The 23,221-nt window shown below is 42.8% G+C and overlaps 1 protein-coding gene across 1 annotated transcript in view; it reads left to right on the top strand.

Moving 5' to 3' along the window:
• SCG2 (secretogranin II) overlaps positions 1-17,721 on the top strand; it is an 82,666-nt gene extending 64,945 nt beyond the window's left edge. Inside the window, exon 2 of the mRNA XM_069213480.1 lies at positions 13,000-17,721. Within this exon, the coding sequence (XP_069069581.1) occupies positions 13,014-14,858 (1,845 nt within the window). The 5' untranslated portion in view covers positions 13,000-13,013 and the 3' untranslated portion in view covers positions 14,859-17,721. The remainder of the gene's footprint in view (positions 1-12,999) is intronic.
• The last annotated feature ends 5,500 nt before the right edge of the window (positions 17,722-23,221 follow it).

Below are 23,221 nucleotides of genomic sequence, written 5' to 3'. Positions count from 1 at the left end.
TTTTATTAAGAATATATAAGGCGGTACATACAGCATATAAACAAACTGTTTAGCTTTAAAAACATTATTTTTGTTCGTTTACCACAATTATTTCCATTGTAGGCATATATACATGTACTGTCAGGTAAGTAAAAATTCCCAGTTGCATAGTTGAGTTGTGTACCCTTATTTTGAAGAAGAGTGGAAAACAGGTGGGGGGGGTGGTAGGGGGAGGGGGAGCGAGGATAGGGTTGTGTAGGAGGGGTTGGTCTTGATATAGGGGAGAAACAAAATAGTCATATGAAATGGGGAGGGGGAGAGAAGGGAAAGAAAGAGGGAGAAAGAGGAAGGGTAATCGCAGGGGAATGTAGAATGAAGAGACTCGAGGTAGGCAGGGGGTCTTTGTATCCTGAGACTAGCTTGTTCAAGCCTAAGAGTAGATCGTTCTGTACTTCTCCGTCTGTAGCAAGGAGTAGATAATATGTATGATAGGTATGGTAAGGTCGGTTAGAGAGTGTCTACGTCTTATATGAGTTGATTTCTCAGTCCTTGTTTGTGTTGGGAAGCGACTTGTATTACTATGTTGGGTAGTTCAGGGTCTCGGGGGTGTGACAAAATTAGAGGCCTGTGGATTGATAGAGAGAGAAAAAAGAGAGAGAGAGAAGAGAGGATAGCGTAGCTAGGGAGAGAGAGAGGGGGCAATAGGGGATTAAATGTGTTTCCGGAGTCTAGGATTCTCAGAGGGTGATTGGTAATTAATATTCCCTAATCAATGATCATTGAACATTGATCATCCGTTGGTCATCCACCAGCCGCTTCATGGTCTCTTCAAGAATGGGCGCCAGACCTCCTCAAACTGTTCTGCTTGGTCCTGTAGGTTATAAATCACTCGTTCATGGGTAGCCGTTTGATACATGGCCGTCATCCATTCCATGGGTGTGGGGGCAATGCTAGATCTCCAGTGCCGGAGTATGCATATTTTGGCCGTGGCTAGCGCCGTGTGGATTAATCGTTTATGTGCCCGCGATAGGGAGGGATACGGGCGAATGTCATGTAGAATGATAAATGCTGGTGGAGTCGGTTTTGGTATCTGTATGAAGTCCGATAAGGCGAGGCGTACCGCGTCCCATAGTGACTGTACCGTGGGGCAGTGGCATAAAATATGAAGTTGGTCGCAATATGGCTCTGTGCATCTCCAACAGTTCGCGTGAGGTAACAACCCTGCCCTGAAGAGTTTAACAGGGGTCCAGTACCATCCCTGAAGGATTTTAAATAGGCAAAATTTCAGGCGTGCTTCACGTACGCCCCTGTCGAGGGCTTCTAGTATGTCTGTCCATTCTTCGTCCGTGTAGGTTATCTCTAGTATGTCCTGCCACTTTAAGCGTAGTCGTTCAAGTAAAGGCTGAGAGTAAAGGTGGTTAGTTAATTTGGCATAGAGGCCAGCCAAGACGCCTTTTTGTCGGCCCCATTTCTGAAGATAGGTGACGATGGGTGAGGTTTTGAGGAGCCACGGGGGGGTTCCTAATGTTCTCCGCATACAGTGTTTGAGCTGTAGATATCGCCACTCCTGGTTACTTTGGATACCGAATTCTTCCTGGAGGGAGGCGAATGTGCGGAAGCTATCTCCATCTATTATGTGAGATATATTGTGGATACCTGCGTCGGACCATTGGGGCCATCTGAGAATAGTCCCTCCTATTTTAATGCTTTTATTCCCTGCTATGGGAGCCTGAGTATGCAGGGAGGGGTGTACTCCTAGTAGTCGATGGGCTCTGCACCACGCTGTGTTTGTAGCCTTGAGGATGGGGTTAGTTAAGGGAACGTGGTCGGCGTATGTTCCTCCCATCTCCGTATACTGTCCATATAGGAGTTTCTCTGTAATCACCCATTGCGGTGGATCGGCTGTATCCGGAAGCGTATATATTAGCTGTGAGAGTTGTAGGGCCAGAGAGTATTGTTCTACCGAGGGTAGTCCTAATCCTCCGTAGAGCCGTCGTGCCAGTATTATTGCAGGTTTCAGTCTTGGGCGTGAGGAGCCCCAGACGAAGGCCCTTATGGATGCGTCTATTAATCGGAGTGAGGAAAGAGGTATCTGTAGGGGAAGCATGCCTAACACGTATATGAAGCGTGGTAAGGTGACCATTCTGACCGCCTGTGTCCTGCCCCACATGGACAGGCCTAGTAGGGACCATTTGGCAAAGTCTTGTTTCATTTTAAATATAAGGGGGTCTATGTTGTCCCTGACCATATGTTCTAGACCTCTGTTAATAAACGTTCCTAAATATTTAAGGCGGGTCGGGGTCCATTTGAATTGAAGGCCATGTATCGTTGCCCTCGTCGTTATGCGGGATAATGGTAGTGCCTCAGTTTTATCCCAGTTTACCCGATATCCGGATAGGGATGCAAAGTCTTCTATAGTGGAAAGTAGTGCTGGGAGCGAGGTTTCTAGATCGGACATTGTTAACAGAATGTCGTCTGCGTAGAGATATATTTTGGATATGCCCCCGGTGATATGGATCCCTTTTATTTGGTGAGAATTTCGTATAGTGGCAGCTAGGGGTTCCATGGCCAATAAAAATAGAAGTGGCGACAAGGGGCATCCCTGGCGTGTGCCCCTTCCGATAGGGAATGGGTCTGACATGATGCCCCCACAGTTAACCTGTGCTGTGGGGTGGTCATATAATAAACGTACTTTAGAGATAAATTGTTCCCCCAGGCCAAAATGCTTCATGGTTGTGAATAGGTAGGGCCACTCAATTCGGTCGAATGCTTTCTCCGCGTCTAGGGACAGGGCTAGGGCTTCGTCAGGTAATTGTATGGATTCTAACAGTGTATGGCAAAGAGTTCGCATATGATTTCTGGAGGTACGGCCTGGTACAAATCCTACTTGGGTATTGTGAATCAACGATGGTATCACCTTGCGGAGCCGCGCTGCTAGAACACTGGCTAGGAGTTTGACATCCCCATTCAAAAGGGAGATAGGACGGTAACTGCCGCAAAGAAGGGGGTCTCTCCCTGGCTTAGGCAAGATGACAATCGTGGCTTTATTGGATAGAGCGCCCAGGGAGCCTTCTTGACATGCTTCCGTCAGTGCTTCATGTACTGCGGTTATTGCCTCCTCCCCAGCCCATTTATAGAATTCCGCAGGGAATCCGTCCTCTCCTGGTGATTTATGGTAGGGGAGGCTTGTTATAACTTGGGTTATCTCTTCTTTGCTTATGTTACCGTCCAAGAGGGCCCTGCCTGCCTCAGACAGACGGGGCAGATTGGCCGCGGCAAGGAATGTCTCCATTTGTGTTTGATCTGTCGTTGTTTCAGGAGTGTACAAATGTCGGTAGTACTTGGCAAACTCGTTTACAATTTCTTGTGGGCGAGTTAGCACTGCTCCTGAAGAAGATGTTATGGCCGCAATGGCAGAGGCTGCCTCTCTTTGTCGGAGCTGCGCCGCTAGGAGGCGACCTGCTTTTTCCCCTTGTTCGTAATGGCGGCCTCGCAATTTTTGCAGTGCGTATTCCGCCTGAGATGTATAGAGTTCATTGTGTGCCATGCGGGCCTGTTCTAAGGCGTGTCGCAGCCTAGGGGATGGTTGGGCGGTATATTGTTTAGTGAGGTCCCGTATCGTGGTCTCTAAGGTGGTTTGGCGGGCTATTCTGTCTTTGTTGGCCAGTGCTGCATCTCGCATCATATTCCCTCTTAGGGTTGCTTTTGCTGCCGCCCATAGGATCCTTTTTGAGGATACAGTGCCTGAATTCTCGGCCATGTATGTGGTTACATGAGCTTTTAATTGTTCCTTCCCTTGTGGAGAGCGATATCTGTGTACAGCCAATCGCCATGGTTTACGACCAGAGAAGGAGAGTCCCACCTGGATCCGGATTAGTATTGGGGAGTGATCTGAGAGCCCACTGTCTAGGATACAGGTGTCTTGTATATGAGGGATTACAGTGTGTGATACTAAGAAATAATCCAGACGCGATTGGGTGCCATGGACGGTGGATAAGAAAGTATATTCCTTATCTTTCGGGTGTTGTATTCTCCAGCAGTCCACCAGACCGACGTCAGTGGTCAGGTCTGTCAGAAGCGCTCTGTCGTGATTGTTACATACATCGACAGGGCCTGTCCTATCCATTATGGCGTCTTGGACGAGATTCCAATCTCCCCCGATTATGTATCGAGTAGTTCCGATTTCTGTCAGGAGGCGATTTAGCTGTAGAAGGAATGGGCGTTTTGGGCCGGTTGGTGCGTAAACGGATCCCACGCATAAAACAGTGTCCCCTAGTTTTAATTTAGCAAATATATACCTTCCTTCCGTATCATTCCAGGTTTTAATGATAGTGACCGGGAGGGATTTACGCACTAGTATCGCCACTCCACATTTGCGGGGTCCGTTACTTCCAGATTCCTGACTCGTTGGACGGCAGCTGAAGGCAACCCTCCCTACCCAATCCCGTTTAAGTTTACTGGATTCCAGAGTGTCAAGGTGTGTCTCTTGAATCAGAGCTATATCTGTTTTTTTGGATTGAAAATAGGACAGTATCTTTTTCCGCTTAACATAGCTCGTCATGCCGTGTACATTCCAAGAGAGTATGCGTAATGGTCGCGTCGCTTGAGGGTGGGGCTTCGACATATTGGATAACTGTGAGTAGGTAAGCACCCTGTGGGAGATATTGACTTAGTAGTTAGAGTGGGAGTTGTGTTTCGATATGATACGGTGTTTTATTTTATTTTATTTTATATTATACGGGGGTTAGTAGCTGGTGGAGGCCAAGGGAATCCTCTGGAGAAGAAAGAGAAGAGAGAGGAGAGGGTGAAGGAAGAGAGGTAATATAAGTAGGACGAGAGCCAGATGGAGGGGAAATATGAGGGAAAAAGAAGGCAAGGAGAAATGAGAGGGAGAAGAAAAGAGGGAGAAGGGGGGGAAGGGATGGATGCGTGTGCTGAAGTTGAGATTGAGAGTATAGCAAGAGAGCGTGCAATTTGGGGGAAGAAGTGGAGAAGGGTAGGGATGAGGGAGGTTAGGAGTCCAACCTCCTTCGTTCGTTAGGTCTGTAAACGGCGGGACCGATTTCTCTCGGAGCTCTCGTGCCGTCGGGCGGTCTCGATCGGGGGGGGGCGAAGGAGGGAAACAGCAGACAGCCAGTTATCGATATGTCGGTGATAAGGAGGGGTCGGGGGGGGGCACACAGCAGTGCTTATGTTTATGTATCGGGAAGTGGGTCTGTTCATCGGTGGTTAGTGGCTAGTGTATTAGTTATATAACTAAAGTGTATATTGGCAGAAGTAATGATCGGTTAATAACTATAGTACCTGAGCGGCGCTGGAGAGGAGGGAGGGGGTGCCGGGTGTTGATGGGGTATGGTGTTTAGGATGTTGTGCCTAGTATTTGATGTTGTATGGTATCGTAGGGTGTTTAAGAGTTCATAAGATAGGGTCGTAAATTAAAGTAGGGACTGGGCAGACAGAAAGACCGAGACCGGCTGGCGAGGGGAGGGGGGGGGCAGGGCAGAGGAGGGGGGGGAGAGAGCTCAAACAGAGTATTATAGTTCTCGCGTATGCATGGGTACATAAAGATACCAATATACAATATAATATAATACTTCCTGAGCATTTCTTTTCAACTATAACACTGCCTCGTCTCATCTCGCCTTACAACTGTTCAATGACATATTAGGTTGATCAACATAACATATCCTGGCATCTTATCACATTATCATGTTAGGAGCCATTATGCCAAACGTCTCTCTATTAATCGTAGGATAGGTAATGAGTGTAGCTGAGCCCCGGGTTACGCGAGGATAGTGCGTATCTCATCCTATTACTAACTCCTTGCCGTGTATTATTACATCATAATACTGACCTACTAAGGTCTTACTTGGTGTGTGCCACCATCATAGTCGTTCTGTTGTTGGTGATAGTTTAAGATAGTAATAATGATTAGGATGGGGGTAGCTACGAACATCTGGGGAAAAGAATAGCTAATAGTTTATAATTTACATTGTGATGTTATAATGTGGTGTGGAGTGGCAGTATAGAATGTCATAATATTTCGCTTTGTTATGCGTTATTATGTTGTATTATGTCCTCGTGTTCTATTTTTTTTTTTTTTTTTTTTTTTTTCCCCAGTTTCTTATTGTAGAATAAGGTAAAGTCAAGTAGTGGGAGCTTTGATATGTTTCAGGTTATATCGTATTGTGTGTCCCTGAATTGGGATTAATTTATCTTTACGTTGTCTAGTCCCATCCCTTGGGGTGATAATGGGGGCTAAACGGTTCTAATGTCGGCGCTGGTCGAGTGTGGTGTGTATTAGGAAAGTTTCACATACTTTGTTGTTTACTACCATGAGATACTTTGTAGTGTGTGGAATGTAAGGTAAGTTCCATGATAGTTAATTAGTGTTTATTTTTGTTATCTGTTTAATGCCCCTGTTACCTTGTTACCTTGTTATAGGGTTATAGGGTCGGGACCGGGCCCTTATTAAACCTACAGTGAGTTGGTGGGGTCTGATCCCTGTTCTAGTAATCATCATCTGTTGTATACTGAGGGCAAATAACGATTTACTGGTAGTTTCCATTATAGGGCCTCGGCTCTAGTCATAAAGAGCATATATTTTTCATGTGTCTGGTTTTAACATTGATACTAGCAGTCTTAGACAATTACAATAGTAATACACATATGATCTGGAAAGGTACTCATCCTTCCGCGGAGTCTATAGTTGTTATTTTCGACTCTCTGACGATAGTCCCATAAGTCGTCTTGTCGCGTTACCTTCTCAAGAAGACCCAGTTGTAGGCTTTAAAGGGGAGCGGGATTTGTCTCTTTCCGATAATTGGGTGTGGGTTACTACTGCGTGTAAAATCTGACCCCTGTCATCATATGATCTAGTTAGTCTCTCCATGTCTCTACCTCTATGACTGGCTCCGGTGTCGTGTAGAGCCGTCTTCACCTTTTCTATTCCCGAGTGGGGGGTTTCGGCCCTATCACTGCCTCCTACAATGTCATGCTCACTGTCTGTGTTGTAAGAGTCCATAGGCTGGGATTGGAAAGAGTCAAGGAAGAGTCTCAATTCGTCGGGGTTATAAAAGTCCTTGGATACTCCATTTTTTGTAACCCACATTCTTGCAGGGTCAAAGAGACCGTATTTCATCTCTAGTTTGCGAAGCCGGGGTCGTAGGGCTAGGAAAGCCTTTCTACGTTCGTTGGTTTCCTTGGAGTAATCGGCGGTTATTCGGATCTCGTGCTGGTCTATTCGGAAAGGGCCGTGGTTGCGTGCTACTTGGAGTATTTGTCGGGTTTGATTATGCCGCAGCAAGCATGCGATGATTGGGCGGGGCCTTGAGGAGTTGTCAGAACGTTTTGGGCCTATCCTGTGTGCCCGTTGGAATTCTAGCGGCGGGTCAAAGTCCAATGAAATCATTTTTGGAAGAGTGGAGGTCAGAAAAGTCTGCATATCCGAGCCTTCTTCGTTTTCCGGGATCCCAAGTATGCGGATATTGTCTCTCCGGCTCCTGTCCTCCATGTCCGTTAGTTTGCTCCTGAGGTAGATGAAGTCTTGTTCTCGCACCTGAGACGTGTTGATCTGCGTCTCTAGTGATCCCATGCGTTGTTCTAGCCCTGTCACTCTAGATTGGAAGCCGGCAATGTCAGATCGCATGGATTTGGTTTCTAGTGTCAATGAAGTTATAGAGGCGTCCATCCCCTCTATGCGGCGGCTGACGGTGGTGATCTCTTGTAGTATCCTGTCCATAGTCGTGGATTGATCTTTATCAGGCATCGTGGTGAATTTGTTTAAAGGTGGCGATGTTTGAGGGTTTATCTTCGTGGGGGTTAGGCGTTTGTGTTGTAGCGCTTCTGAGAATAATAGTTGTCGTGCAGGCTTGCTGACAGGTTTATGGTTCGGTTTGTTGCCGGGCATCGCCTCAATTGTCTACAGAGTCTGACCACGTGGGGCCCGAGATTCCCTCCGTAGATTCCGATAAAAATATAGATGTTCGGTGGCTTACACTGGTGTCAGTCCACTCCCTTCTCCTGTATCTCTGTTCTCTTGGCTCCCTCTGGCTCTCCTCGTCCCCGGTGCCCCCCCAGTCGCTCACCCCTCTCGTCCCCTCGCCTCCACGTGCCTCCCGTCGTGCCCCTCCGCCCTCCTCAGTATTAGTTGTCTGGAGGGGGAGGGAGAAAGGTTATTATCTCAGCGGGAGGGTTTTGTTGTCCCTCTGTGATGGAAAAGAGGGGAAAAGTCGTGCCTCTGCCTCCGGCGATGCCGTTCTTATTTTGAAGAGATTCGATCCTACCTCTCTTTGGGTTTCTCTCCCGGCTGTCGAAGGAGCCGCACCCCTTTGCTGTGTCTTCCCGTCTCCCTGTGGGGGGGGGGGGGAAGGTCCACGGGTGTTTGTTGGCGTTGTAGGGAGATGGATGCGGGTCGTCACGACTCCCGCAGTCCCTGCGGCCTGTTCAGCTTGCTCCTTGCTGCTACGGGCACGCCGTCCGCGGTCTTCCGAAGACGCGACTCCGCCCCCTTTCTCCAGGCCTTATCGGCCTGGGGCGAATCGCGAGTTTCCTGCCTTGCGTCCCGCTCCTACGGGGCCCCCGGACATGGTTCTGTGTCGCCGCTGTTGTAGGGGTGGAGGGGCACCAAACCCGGTGTGTTGTCCGGCTGTCTTCTCGCCCCCGTCGCCCCTCCGGGACCGCCTCGGCGCGGAGCTCTCGCTCTAAGCGGCCATCTTGTTTCGTGGCCCGGCCACGCCCCCGTGCGTGTTCTTTCAAAAATTAACTAGTGTGTATAGTCATATACCGCACAGCAACTCTGTTGCTGAACAGCACTAGGCACCACCTAAACAGTAAAATTGCACGATCTGAGTGAGCACGTGTGCTGCAGACTGAGGGCACTGACAAAAAGGAATGGGTTACCCACCACTCCTGATTTTTGTGCAAGTAGCCTGGTTGTTCAGGCTTATTAAAAAATGAATAGATACATCCCAGAACTGAAGTGAGGTGAGCGTGCTTTTTCAGGACATGTCACACTCCATCATTGACTCTGTGTGTGGCTATATCACATCTATTTTACTCTAAGAAGAAATTGTGAAAATTACCAAGGGCTTTACAGGAGTATCAAATTGGCGGAGACTCAGAATCCTGAATAGAGAATATTTTAATCATATTTCTACCCCTTATCAGTGTGAAGATATTTATAAAGGCATGGCTGCAGACTAGACCCCATTCACCCAGTTACCCATTGCTCAGTGTGAACTCCCAGTGTCCCAATGGAATCTTTCAAATATTGTTTAGCTTTGTGATACTTTAGAAGATCCTTAGCGCTTGGGTTCAAACTCACAAAGTTGTCTGCTCAGGAATGTAACAAATCCTGAGGGGGATGGGGGGGCTATGCAAATATGTGTGAAGTAACTACCGGTCACATGCAGACAGACTTTCATGACAAATATAGCTTCCTCCCTTACAACCATGTCTACCAATTCTTCAAATCTACAAAGAAAATAGGATAAAAGGCAGACCTATCTGAGCATTTCTGGTACCTGCCTTCTATTATGTAGGGGCTGTAAACAAAACCACACTAAGCAATCTGGATTCCAGACACTCCTGAACATAGTTGAGAAGTCACAAACCAGACTTCTTTGAATAACAGTGTTAATGGGCTCCCATTTTATTTGCAATGTTGCGCTGTACCTTTTTAGTTATAGATTTTTGGGTCATGCTTCAGCCGCAAGTGTTTTCAGAACTTTACAGACTATTTTGTTGCTAATGATTTTGAATTCTTGCATCTTCGTTATTCTATATTCATCTTTAAAGGATGTCGCTTTTTATGAACATTGATTTAATTTTGTGTACATTCTGTGTTAAATGCATTCTGATTTCCATACCTCCTACAGTTTCCTGCACTGCATTTAAAAAAATGTGTTCCAGGAGAATTGACTATATAAAGAGAATAATGATTGTCTTATTAGCTTTTATTAATATGTGAAGCTGTGTGATACCACTGATAAATAAGGGTACCAACCAAGAATACTGCAGAGTAACCGATAGCTGCACAGTTCTCAGAAGACAGGGATCCTTTCCTGCTACAAGGTATGCTGACCATTCCAATGAAACCGACCTAACGCCATGCTCATAGACAGAATGATGAAGACTGCCTAATTTTCTGCCATGTCAAAGAATGCTGTGAATGTAATAGGAAAAGCAGGAAGACATAAACACTATATGAAATAAGGTGAAGGGTGGCCATCCTTCCACTATAATCTTTTCATTTGTGAAAAAACGGAAATGCCCAGGCTGAAGAGTGATTTGCTAAACTGCAAGTAATATTCCACATAAAAGACAGGATGTTTTTGACGAAAAAGCTGGAATTACACGATGACCATAAAATATTAGCCTACGTGTTTGGAAAATTGATGCAAAAGATGATTCATTTAACTCCTGAAAAGAAATGTAAACAGCAATAGGGTGGTACACCACTGCACATTCTTAAATACTGATATACTTACCTTAAATGTTCAGCATAACAGTAAGTATTTATGGTGTCAATAAGCAAATTATAACAACAAATACAAAAATATATAAGTATTTATCTGAGAAATCTATCAAAGAATGACCAATCACATCAGTTGTTATTGGATCTGTGACAGGAAGGAAACATACAACTACCGGGTACTAATTTTACAGCTATGGGATAAAGACAAAACCATTGCCTCCAATAACTCTCAAGTGACCTCTTTCACTCTTCTCTTTCATAGCACTTAGAGCCCTGGCTGGAATGTTGGGAGCTGGCAAGCCAATCAGAATGTTTATTTCACAGGTTTTAGCTACTGCTACACCCTCACAAAGGGGTCATTTTACGTTGACAGTTCTCAACGTCCCCTGGTGTGCTCCTTCCAGCCATGCGCAAGTGCTGGTCAAACTTTTGAGTGCTGTCGAAGAAGGCTTCCTAACATTTCTAGTGCAGAATCAATACTTTTCAGATGTCTAGTGCCAGCTCTGGAGTTCATACTCCCCCCTTATTAAAATCCCATTCTAAACGTAAAAGGCAATAAAGCAGACTTTCTTTGCATGTCACTTGAGAGATTGAATCTCTATCAGAACAATAGCTTCCTATGTTACTTTTAAAAAGAAATACAAAGAAATAAAATTATGTTAATGCCACATCACATCCCAATGAACATGAAGCCTTTACGGTTCTGGACAGTTTTTGATTCAAAATGTTGAATTATATGCCCTGTTTCTGACCTCTACAAATGGGAATAGGCTATGTTTAGCTTCCTCAGTAGCGAAATATATTCATAGCTGAGATGATTGCAACCACTATCTATTTTAGTTTAATATTATATGTCTCTATGATAATGCACTTTTCTTCTGACATGGATTTGTTGTGTGTGGATACTTGTAGTTTCCTCCATCTATTAAATACACTGTGATCTCTCCTCAGTCCTGTATGTATTTTAGTATGTAATCTTTTGTCTCTTGGAGTTACAGTTAATTTGTTTTAGTATACCCTGTGTTCTGTGCAAAGGGGGCTGCCATCCTTGGGTCTTGCTATGTTATTTAAAAGTGTTAAATAAATAAATAAATACGCTTTTTATATTTTGTAATTAATTGCCTATAGTATATTATTTCATTTTCAAATATGTGCATGTATTTTATCTTAAATGTTCTTCTATGCAGTCTTTCTCGACTCCTCAATTTGTAATGTGGTCTTCTTTGAAGCACTCTGTTACTCTTTGGATCTAGTCTGTTCTTCATAAAACTGCTGATACATAGATAGTGTATTATCAGAACATCAGCATTTAGGGCCAGATGTATCAAAGGGTTTTTCCCATTCTGTGTCAATGGGAAAATGTGTTCGTACATATGGCCCTTAAATATTTGCACTACAAAATTATTGTATCCAGAACATGAAGTACCATATTATCATAACATATCATGATATAATATCCAAAGGTGGAGCTAAGAATGATAAATCTATACTTATCTCCATAGTCTTACTTTATGATATTTGTGTACTCAATGGTCTGGTATACAACCAAATAATATATTTTTCAACCACAGGCACAGTATTACTATACTATTATCTAATCATGGTTAAACAAGAACTACAATTTTGTTTTTTATGTGATGTGCCAAACCATGGATTCAAGAAAGGCCATTACCTACACAGCCATATGTACACAGCCAGGATTATTACCTTTTGTATGGTTGGACCACTCCACACTATTTCATCCAGAAATTATACTGCTCTTCAATAAATACAAATGCAAATTAGGGCCTCATTACGAGTGTGACGGTCCGAAGACTGCCACATTCGTGTTGACGGTCGGACCGCCGCGCTCCGGGCTGTCCGACCGCCCAATTATAAACCTTGTGGGCGGACCTACCAGGAAACCGCCATCCCCACCGGTAACATGGTTTCCCATGGCATGATGGCAGTCAGAGATGTACTCTGTCAGGGCTGCGCTGAACTCAGCTGCCCCTGGCTGATTCACCGACATGGAAAGGCTGGCAGTGAGGGTATGCTGGGGGTTGCAGGGGCACCTACACAGCCCACACCCATGGCATGGGCAGTGCAGGGGCCCACCTGTCCAGCACCCTCAGAGTGTGAAATGTCTGCTTTAAGGGAGCCAAGTGCTATCTTGTAGCAATGCTCTTGCCGGTCTGACCGGCAGGAACGCTGCATTGCATCCTACCTGCAGCTTTGGAGGTCCTGTGGTGGGACTCGCAAAGTCAAAATTAGGCCTGTAATGTTTAGCATCTACAATTTCAGGTTATATAGATTACTAGATTTATAAACATGCATTGTCTCTTCTCTGTGAAACAGGCCAGGTAATTTACAGAAAATTCCATTGCCCTAGGTTCATTTTTGAGTTTGCACTTTCCTAACAATGATATTCATTAAAATGTTTTTAACATTATCTTTTTTATCAAATTCTTTTGAACACCGGTAGACAATGTCTAGTAAATAAGTGAATTGTTACTAACTGTAAAGTGTCCTTTGATGTAAACATCTTCTTCTTTTTCTCACAGAAAATATTGGAGTTATGGGGTCCATTAAACCATACTGGTTTGGAACTATTCTATTGATGACGCCTATTTTTCTTCTAATCTGTTGTGCTGATGCTGCATCATTTCAATACTACCAGCTTCCCCCGAAAGACTCTGACCATAGACTGAAAAATATACAGAAGATGCCCAATCCAGAGATGATCAAAGCATTGGAGTATTTAGAGAACCTTCGACAACAAGCAAATCAAGGAGATGGTAACCCAGACTATAGCCTTTACCAAGGGGCCCCATTTCTTCAGCAGCAGAAAGAAAATAATGATCAGGTCCAGTTAGCAGATAATGGAAGGGATTCTACAAATGAAGAAGACCCACAATGGGTCAAAATAATGCTGGAGGCTTTGATGCAAGCTGAAAAAGAAGGAAAGACAGGGTCAAAGGTAAACAGTAAACCATATTCCATAATTTCTGATAAGAACTTTCCTGTGGAATTGAATGATGATTATGAAACAAACATGTGGCCTGAGAGGAGGCACAAAACACAAAAAATGCCATATAGATATTTTGAAGACACCTCTAAGGACAACCCCTTCAAACGTACCAATGAAATAGTGGAGGAGCAGTATACACCCCAAAGTCTTGCAACACTAGAGTCTGTCTTTAAGGAACTGGGAAAGTTATCTGGGCCAAATAACAATAAACGAGACCGTCTGGAAGATGACCAGAAATTATATAAAGATGATGAAGATGATCTTTACAAAGCTAACAATATTGCTTATGAAGATGTTGTTGGAGGGGAAGACTGGAACCCAGTTGAAGAGAAAGTAGAAAGCCAAACTCAAGAAGAGATCAAAGACAGCAAGGAAGAAATTGAAAAAAATGAAGAAATCGATGATGCAATAAAACGGTCTAGGCAGTTTGGCTTTTCAGAAGAAGACCCAAAAAATATTAACAAAGATCAAGCTTCAGAAAACCTTTCAAGGTTGACAAATTACTACATGAAGATGTTAATGTTAATGAATAGGATTGATAATGGCGAAGCACAAACTGCAGCAAAGAATGAAGAGAAAAGAGGTGGAAAGTATTCTGAAAAGGACTTGGATCCACAAGCAATTTTGCAGTTGATAGAGATGTCAAGAAAGTTACAAATCCCACCTGAGGACTTACTTGACATGCTGAAATCTGGAGATAAGAAACAATTGGAAAAAGAGGAACATGATCGGGAACCAGAAGTCCCAGAAGATCTTGATGAGGTTTCTGATCCGACCGTGGATCAAATGGATGGCTTTAGAAATAAAATTAACTCAAAGAATACTTACATTAAACAACCAGCAACTCTGGCTGAAGAGCTCACCTTTGGAGACATTGCAAATTTGCTAGGGGCAGCAAGCAATGTACCAAACCAGAAACCTAGATACTTTTTAAATCCAAATAACCAAGACAATGGTTTGTCAAGGTCATCCTACCTACCTAGGAGGCAAAAGGGGCATAAATCAACATGGATGAATGATTTGGAAAGACGGAATCTGGATTATGAGCAACTGAATGATAAAGATGATGAACTAACAGACTACATGGCAAAGGTGCTCACAAAATATCCAGAGGTTATGAACACAAACCAAATAAAAAGAGTTCCAACTGATGATGACCAGGAGGAAGAGGATCAGTATGAGCAGGCCATGAAAGAATATTTCAATCCTGGAGGCTCCCAAGAGATTGTCCCATTGAACAAAAGGCTCTCAAAGCTCAGAGAGAATGATGATACACACAATAGACAATACCTGGATGAAGACATGTTAATGAAGGTTCTAGAATACCTGAACCAAGAAAAAATGGACCAGGGCCGGGATCACAATGTCAAACGGGCAGTTGAAAATATGTAAAGTGCTTGTTTGTACTACAGATGTTCTCTACAGTGTTTCCTTTTAAAGTGGATGTCAGAGTCAGGTTCTTCTTTGTTTTCTGTGGGTCAAATGCACAATTATTTTGTACAATGTAATACTTGGTGAAGATACAATTCTGTGCTGGAGAAGATTTAGAATGTAGATGAAACAACCTAATTTGCAATGTACCATTAATAGTAGGTGTTTGTTTCATTTCATACTTTCCTTCTGCCTGTTGCAAATATCAATACATGTGATTCTGTGATCAATGTTAATGTTTGCTTTAGTTGGCGTACATTTCAGTGTTTCAAGAGTAAATGGCCATTTGTATTTTGTTGGAGATGTGGGAGTCTTGTAGCTAAGATTTATATAGTTTTACTTGGCATACCAAAGTAGCAAATTGGGATTCTATAACTGTGGTTTCCATGTGCTTATTTGTTAAGTAGATGCTAGGGCCACATACATTTATGTTTGTAAAATGTATCTGAACAGAATACACAGATGATGGAAAGAGACGAAAGACCATCCATCTATTGCAGGTAATACATCAAAAAAGAAAGTTACAGAATTAGTTGTTCATTTTTTCTTAGCCACAGATTGTTTGATAAAAAGATAACAATGTGTAAGAAAAAAAGGAAACAATAGCTTTTTCTTAGTTTGGGTGTTTTACATTATATCCATAGCTTGTAGACAATTACACCTTTTATTTGACTCTCACAACCTAAGTAGATGCAATAGCATAATCATTTTCAAAACAGCTAAGCTTACTTTCTGAGATTTATTTTATGTTATTATGTTATGTGACATTACATTGCATTATGCTATGCTATGCAATGCTATGTTGTGTTATGTTATGTGATATTTAGTCATTTTAGTTGATGTTATGTTATGCTACACTGTTTTTACTGTGTCTGAAAGCTGATTGTCTGTATTGTGGACCTGTGTGGTTTCAAAAGGCAGTGTGCTATTCTGTAATTGATTAAATGCACCCATGTCCCGCATAGAATGCATTTTACACAAACCAATCGCTTCAAATAATGAACATAAAACAACAATAAATTGACATTGCTTTCTTAACATGAAGTGATAGAAGTGCCTAATTTCAGCAAATTGTGAACATTTAGAAAGTTTTTCCTTGGAATTATTGTATTTGTTGTGAAGTTTTACCATGTTGGAAAAATACAGTTTTTGATGAAATTTCAGTCTCACATTCAGATTCATTTGCCTACAAAAATGTATGTTTGGAATAGTTCTAAAATTTTGGGCATCGGGCATTTTTCAATTAAACCTTAGAAATGGATCATTTCATTAAGCTTTCTGCAAAAAATACGATTACGATTCTGCTTGTGATCAATAGCAGATGCATATACCCACTTCTTCACGGTAGGGAGAGAACATATTCAAATAAAGGTTCTGAAGTATTTCTTAAAGAGTAAAAAATAATGAATTATAAATCAGCAGACAGATGCTTTGGAATAAGTATATAATATGCCAACTCATGGCTTTGGTAATATTTACAAACCCACTCGCCCAGGTGGTTTATGATGTCACCAGAACCCTTGGTGCAATATTGGAACCATAAGGAATTCAGCCTCTCTCTTTCTCTCGTCTCTCTCTCACTTGCTCTCTCTCATATATCTCTCTCCAGACATCATACTCGTTAGCTACTAGCTACTTTTTTGCAAAACAAATCTGTTATCAAAAACAGACAGAAATAACTCCTTTTCCTATGAAATATGGATTTCAACCAATAGGAAGCTTAGTGTCAGCTTATTTTCTTTCCTTCAACTAACTAGCCTTTTTATGCAGGACAGTGCCTTCAGATATTGACAGCCACTAACTAATATCTAATTTTAATGGAAAGTAAACAAAACCATGACATTCAAATTGCAAACAGTATGCACTGGGATCTAAATTTTGCAGGAATCAGCTTAAAAATCTCTCACCTCTTGTGACAACTTTTGTTGTTGTTAAAAAATAAAGCTTTTCTCCTAAAATCCCGTCTTCTCAACTACAAATTTAAATATTTGTCTTCTTTTTACTACAGAGAGCCAAACAGCATAGTCCAGTATTTCAGTTTCAGATAACTATTTCAAAATGTACCTTTATCATTTTAACAGAACCAAACACTATATGTAATTTAAAAAAATACATAGTAGATAATGTGTGTCCTTCATTACCATCGCAGAGTTCTGGTAACGTCCTAGTGATGTGCCCTGCCACCGTAACTGCTTGACACCAATATTGAACCATATTACAAGTTTGTCCATTGCTTATCCTATAGTCCTTAACATAAAAATGATAGTCTAATTGTAGTTTAATGGTGGGATTTTTTATTTGCCAAACATATTTATGTTATATTAAGTTGAGCTTTGGTTAATTTTATTATGGAATACGACTCTGGTATTCACTGTACCAAACTTGATTTGTGAGTTTGATTAAACACATGAACTACTGTTTACCAGTAGGCAGTTTAATTTACCTTTTTATAGCTGTTATGTTGTTTATGAATATGTATGTATATGTTATCAATTATTAGTAATGTAGCAAACAATTTCAATTTCTTTACGAATCTAGTTTATTGAAATTAAGTAATATTATGTTAAAATGTACAATTTCCATTACGTTTTTGGCAAAAAAAAACAATAAAAAATAACCAAAATGTGCATGTTCAAGAAATTTCTCAGAGTTTTTTAAATTAATTAAATTATTTTGTTATAATGTGTACCGTTTTGTGAGGTAATGAAGAATACATACATGTGCATTATTATATGTATGTATAATAATGATATATTGATTTATATATGCTGTGTCTTTCGATTGAGTCTTATTGTTCCTTAATAAATAATATTTGCGAAATATAGACTTTATTTCTTTGTGGTACATATCAAAATGGGAACAACCACATAAAGGTCCTGCCACTTTTAGAAGTTATCTAGGGGCCTGGTGTAAAGTTGGGTGGTAACAGGTCCTCATATTCATGGAGAAAGCACTAATGCCCTCATTACGAGTTTGGCAATAGAAAAACTCCACAGGGAGGAGGCAGACAGCAAACCGGCTGCCTCTCCCCCAGCCATAATATGATGTTCCCCCTGAGCTCACCGGCCGGACATAATATTACGACATTTACGCCAGTCAGACCGGCTGGAAGAATGCTACAGTATTGGTCTCAGCTCCCTTAAGAGGCCAATAGCATAGCACTATAGGACCTTCAGAATGCGCACTATCTGCAAAGGTGTATTCCGAAGGTGCTGGACAGGGTGCACCTGCATGACCCATGACATTGGCGTGGGCAATGCCGGAGCCCTCCGGTGGCCCCCAGCACTGTGTTTCTGCCAGCCTTTCCATGGCGGGGTCCCTACCATGGAAAGGCTGGCAGAAACAGGAGCATTGATAAGCATGGTGGCACTGAGTTCAGCGCCATCGTTGCTGACCATGAGTCTGACCTCCGTCTGCCTATCAGAAACATTGTTCCTGGTGGTGAAGGAAGTCCCCTGGCAGTCCGACCAGAAGGGTTGTACTTTGGTGGTCGGACCACCTGGAGTGCCACAGTTTGACCGTCACCATGAGTCTGGCGGTTCTTGTACCACCAGACTCATAATGAGGCCCTAAATCTGGTGCATAACAGACCAGCACAACATTCTTAGTTGAAGGGATTTAAGTTAATGTAATCACATTACTAATTCTCCAGCAGGTGTAGCACTTTCTCCTCAAATTAAAAGAGCTTCCCTTTAGTGTAACTCTTTTGCAAGGTCTAGGCCGTGTCTCCCATTAAATGCTGACATGCATTTAAATCTATATCTTTTTAAGTGTCTTCAAATTGTTTAATGTTCCAATTTGTTTTGGACCCCACCTTCAATTGTTTACATATTATGAACATACTAAAAGGCAGTTTTATTACATGTATTGACAGGTTAGGACAAAGCACTGTAACATATTAGATAATTTTCTGCAAATGCCAGAGGGTTAATCATAGTATAGAATGTCATTGTTTTAACAGTAATAATACTAGTGATATAATACATAACTTATTATATAACACTTAATCATGAACGTTTTGCATCCCCAGCAACAGCAGTATCGATTACACAACTCAGTGGTACATATTCTATTGATTTCGGAAGGATGAGATGCTGCATAGACCCTCAAAGAATTGAATTTGTGACCCATTAGTGCATTTCCTATCTTAAATCTAGAAATCTCATTTGTGCTCAATCTAATTAGAAGAAAAATCAAATTAAGGCGCATGCAATAACCCTGTCCTTCTTGTACAAATAATACAATCCATACCTATGTCAGAATTTGGAATGCTTGAAAAGGTTTCCAGTTGACTGCACTAAATGAAAAAAGTGGTTTGTGAAAAGCTGGGCATGAAGTGGATGAAAGAGACATATATGAAATTAATTATAAACAGAAATATTACCATTAACATTATGAGGTGGAACTTGCAAGCATTAATTTAGAAAGTCACTATTAGAACCATATTTAGATTTGATCATAAAGAACTCCATTAACATTACACAACAATAGTCACATTTTATTTGATCTAGCTTAAAAATTATTGAAATAATGAACTGCACATGTGTGAACATTTCGTCCATGATCTTGTTGAAGTACAAATGTGTTTCTAGAACATGCATACGTATTGAGGCCCTCAATATGACTTCGGCGGGCTTTATCAAAGACTGCCGAAGCCGCTGCAGCCAGCAAACCACCAGTGCTGGTGGTCTGCTGGCCGCCATATTTTGAGTCATTGGAGGACTTCCGCCCATTTATGGGCTGAAGTCCGACTCCAAAGAAACGGTTGAATCACCAGCACCGCCATGGCAGCAAGACTCCGCCCGCCGTATTATGACCCGTAACACAGCTTGGCAGAGTCTTTCTGGCGCGGTGGTGCTGGCGGTGCAAAGCCACCAGGACCCATCCCCTCCTGGGTGACCAGCTCACCAGAAAAGGTAAGGTGATCGTCTGAAAGGTGAGTGTTGGGTGCATGTGTGTGGTGTGTGTGTGAAAGAAGGTGTATAAATGCGTGTATGTGTGCGGATGAGGGTGTATGAGTGCGTGTTTCTGAGCGAGTGAGTGAGGATGTCTGTATGCAAGTGTGCAGATGAGGGGTGTGCGTATGTGTGAGTGCAGGTGTGTGAATGTATGTGTACAGTTGGGGGGTGTTTGGGGGTGCGTGTATGCAGTGCTGCGCGGGTGTCTGTGTATGCATGTCTGCGTGTGTGTGTGCAAGTATGCAGAGGGGGTGTAGTATGATTGTGAGTATGCAGAGGGGGAGGGGGTGTAGTATGAGTGGGAGTATGCCAAGGGTGGGAGTAGTATGAGTGGGAGTATGCGGACAGGGGAGGGGAGTTGTGAATGCATGCGTGTATGTGATTGAATGTGAATATTTTTTGTGCGTGTGTGCGCATGATTGTGAGTGTTCATGTGCACATTTGCATGAGTGTGCCCGAGTGCGTCAGTTTGTGAATGCGTGTTTCAGTGTGCATGTTTAAGTGTGTGTCTCCGAGTGAATAGGGGTGCATGTAGCGAGTGCGTGGATGGGTGGGATACATGTTTGTAAGAGTGTGGACATGTGTGGTGCATGTGTGCAAGTGTGTGGAAGTGTGGAGGTGCGTGTGCCGGCGACAGGAATGGGGATTCCTGTCGCCAGGTCAGTTTCTGCCAGGGTTTTCGTGGAAAGCCTGGTGGTCTGCAGCCTTGTTGGAGCCTCTGGGTTGGAGGTGCTCACATCCGGCCACGTCGGTGCGACAGCACCAGTGGGCCAGGTGGCATTGTGGAGGTTTTGCTTCTGCCAAACCCCACAACTTGTGATGTGGCAGCCTTTACTGCCGGGTCCGCGGTGGTAAGACTGCCACAGCGAGGCTGGTGGTTTGATGACCGCCAGCCTCGTAATGAGGGCCTGAATTTGTTAGCTTAATAATAACTAAGGCCCATATTTATACTTTGTGATGCAAACCTGCGTTAGCGCAGGTTTACGTCAAAAAGTATACAGCTAGCACCATTCCTGGACACCAGCGGGGCGTCATATTCAAGGAATTACGCTAGCCGGTGGTAAGGCCTGGTTAGCGTTAAAATAAATGACGCTAACCGGGTCAGGGAGGCGAAGGGGAAACAGGAGATTGTACATCAAAGAATGGCGCTAGTCAGGTTAGAGTCAAAAAATGACTCTAACATGACTAAGCATCTTTTTTCTGATGCACAACTCCACTGGACATAACTCCTTTCTTAGTAACACAATGGGCACTGGCACTTATCTGTAATGCCTATCCTTTTTGGTTACAATCCTCTGCTATGCTACAATGCTTCAGTGAGGAGGTGCTCTCTGGAATGCGCCTCAATCTTGAAGGAAGATTTTCTTGCCTACAAAACAAAGGAGAAATAGAAGTGATACTGTTAGAGGGTTGTGGGTTTTTTCTCCTCTAGGTTCTTGGGCCCTAAAAACAATAAAAACCTCAAACCCATCCTTAATTTCTATCTTGTGAATCTCTTCATTCAGTATGATTAGTTAATAGTAGTGCCCCTGAGCTGCATTCGGCTGGCTCACAATATAGGGGAATAGTTTGTGTCCCTGTAACTTCTGGACACTAAGGCCCATATTTATACTTTTTTAGCGCCGCATTTGCACTGCTTTTTGACGCAAAAGCGTCACATATTGTATTTTGTAAGTTTGTGCCGCTTTTGCATAAAAAAGCGGCGCAAGTAGGGTGCTAAAAAAGATTAAACATGGGCCTAAATTTAATTTGCCAATCTTTTCAACTCACAGGCTTTAACTCTGATTCACTATGTGGTCTAATGGTCTTACAGTTCATACTTTTACCTGTGGGTCTTACAACCACACCGTAAATGTTCACCAAGGTGTTGGCTGTGGTGGCCGTTTTTTAATTAGGAGAGCAGGAGCTGAAACAGTTTCAACACAACATGACATCCTGCATGACTTGTGCTGTACAATCAACATCTAGAAGAAGTCACATCTCATCCCCACTAATAGGTGTGGTGCCCAACGATTCCAGCATGAAGGTCATTCTGCCTCCGTTCCTCAGAGGTTTGACAAATTCAGGATATGGTTCAGATCTTTCTAAATCAGGTTCCCATCCCGATTCTTCTAGTTCTTTAACTGCTGAGTCTGATAGCCTTTTTCCTACTGTTATTTCCATGTGCCTGATACCATATGATGACTCTTCAGAGGTAGCTGAGGGAGGCTTTATGCTTGGGTTTGGATTTTCTGAAAACTCTTCTTCTGGATCTGTAGTGGGAGATGTGCCTCCAAGCTCATTGTAGGTCAAACATTCAGTCCCTCTCTACCAGAGGCTACCATGGCCATAGCCATGGATGCCTCCTTATTTGTCTGGCACAACCATCCAAGTGACATGACAGCATAGAGCCCATGGTTGAGGTGTCAGAGCAGTAGTTACACATAAACGAGGTAGTGCTGCAGTCAGTTTACCTGGCCCTGAAGGATTTCCGCCCTTCCATCTCAGAAAGCACAGTTCAGGCTGCTATGAACCACACAACCAAAATGGAAAAGGGGTATTTGAGCCTGTGTTAGGAGGTCTTATATTTGTGACAATTGACTGAGCCTGTGTTGGGAGTTCTTATGTTTGTGACAATTGACTCTATTGAGTATTGTGGGATACCTGAAAATGAGAGCTGATGCGCTGAGTTACCTCTCACAAGAGGACCACAAGGGGGATCTCCAGCCTGAAGTGACAGACCTGATCTGCTGTAGATTGTAAATCGAATGCCCTTATTTGGATCTGTTTGCCACATCCCAGAACAGGAAGTGCCCCCAGTTTTGTACATTACATTACCCTCCAAATGGTTCCCTAGGGGATGCCGTCATATTTGGATCACTTACAGAATATTGGAAACAAAAATATTGTGTGGACAGAATATTCTGTCAAAAATATCGAGGACCAAAATATCCAGAAGCCAAGTCCAAATAGGTAAGTATAGATTTAGTATTCTTAACTCTACATCTATGTACCTTGAAGATATGTGTATTGTCAGTGTACTTATATGTTGAGTTATATATAGTAACACGTTCCTTACCTATAGAAACTTACCTTCACAATATTTTTGTCCTTGATATTCTTGTTACGTTATTTTGTCCCACAATATTTTTGTTTTGGTATTCTGTCTAACCACCTTAACTTTCAATTGGTTGCAGGCCTGCTTTACCCATTCTAGCTGTTTCCACTTCATACCCAAACCCACCTGAAATTGTGTGAGGGAGAGTTGGTACACTACTCTGTTGAGATTTAACATATGGTCCCTGCTTCCCCTACCCCAATACTTTGACACTGCAGATGCATGAGTAGAGATTGAGTGGTGCCAACCACAGACTCACTGATTATCCT

The sequence above is a fragment of the Pleurodeles waltl genome, chromosome 11, assembly GCF_031143425.1.
Source record: "Pleurodeles waltl isolate 20211129_DDA chromosome 11, aPleWal1.hap1.20221129, whole genome shotgun sequence".
NCBI lineage: Eukaryota > Metazoa > Chordata > Amphibia > Caudata > Salamandridae > Pleurodeles > Pleurodeles waltl.
This window is presented reverse-complemented; position numbering and strand designations above follow the sequence as displayed.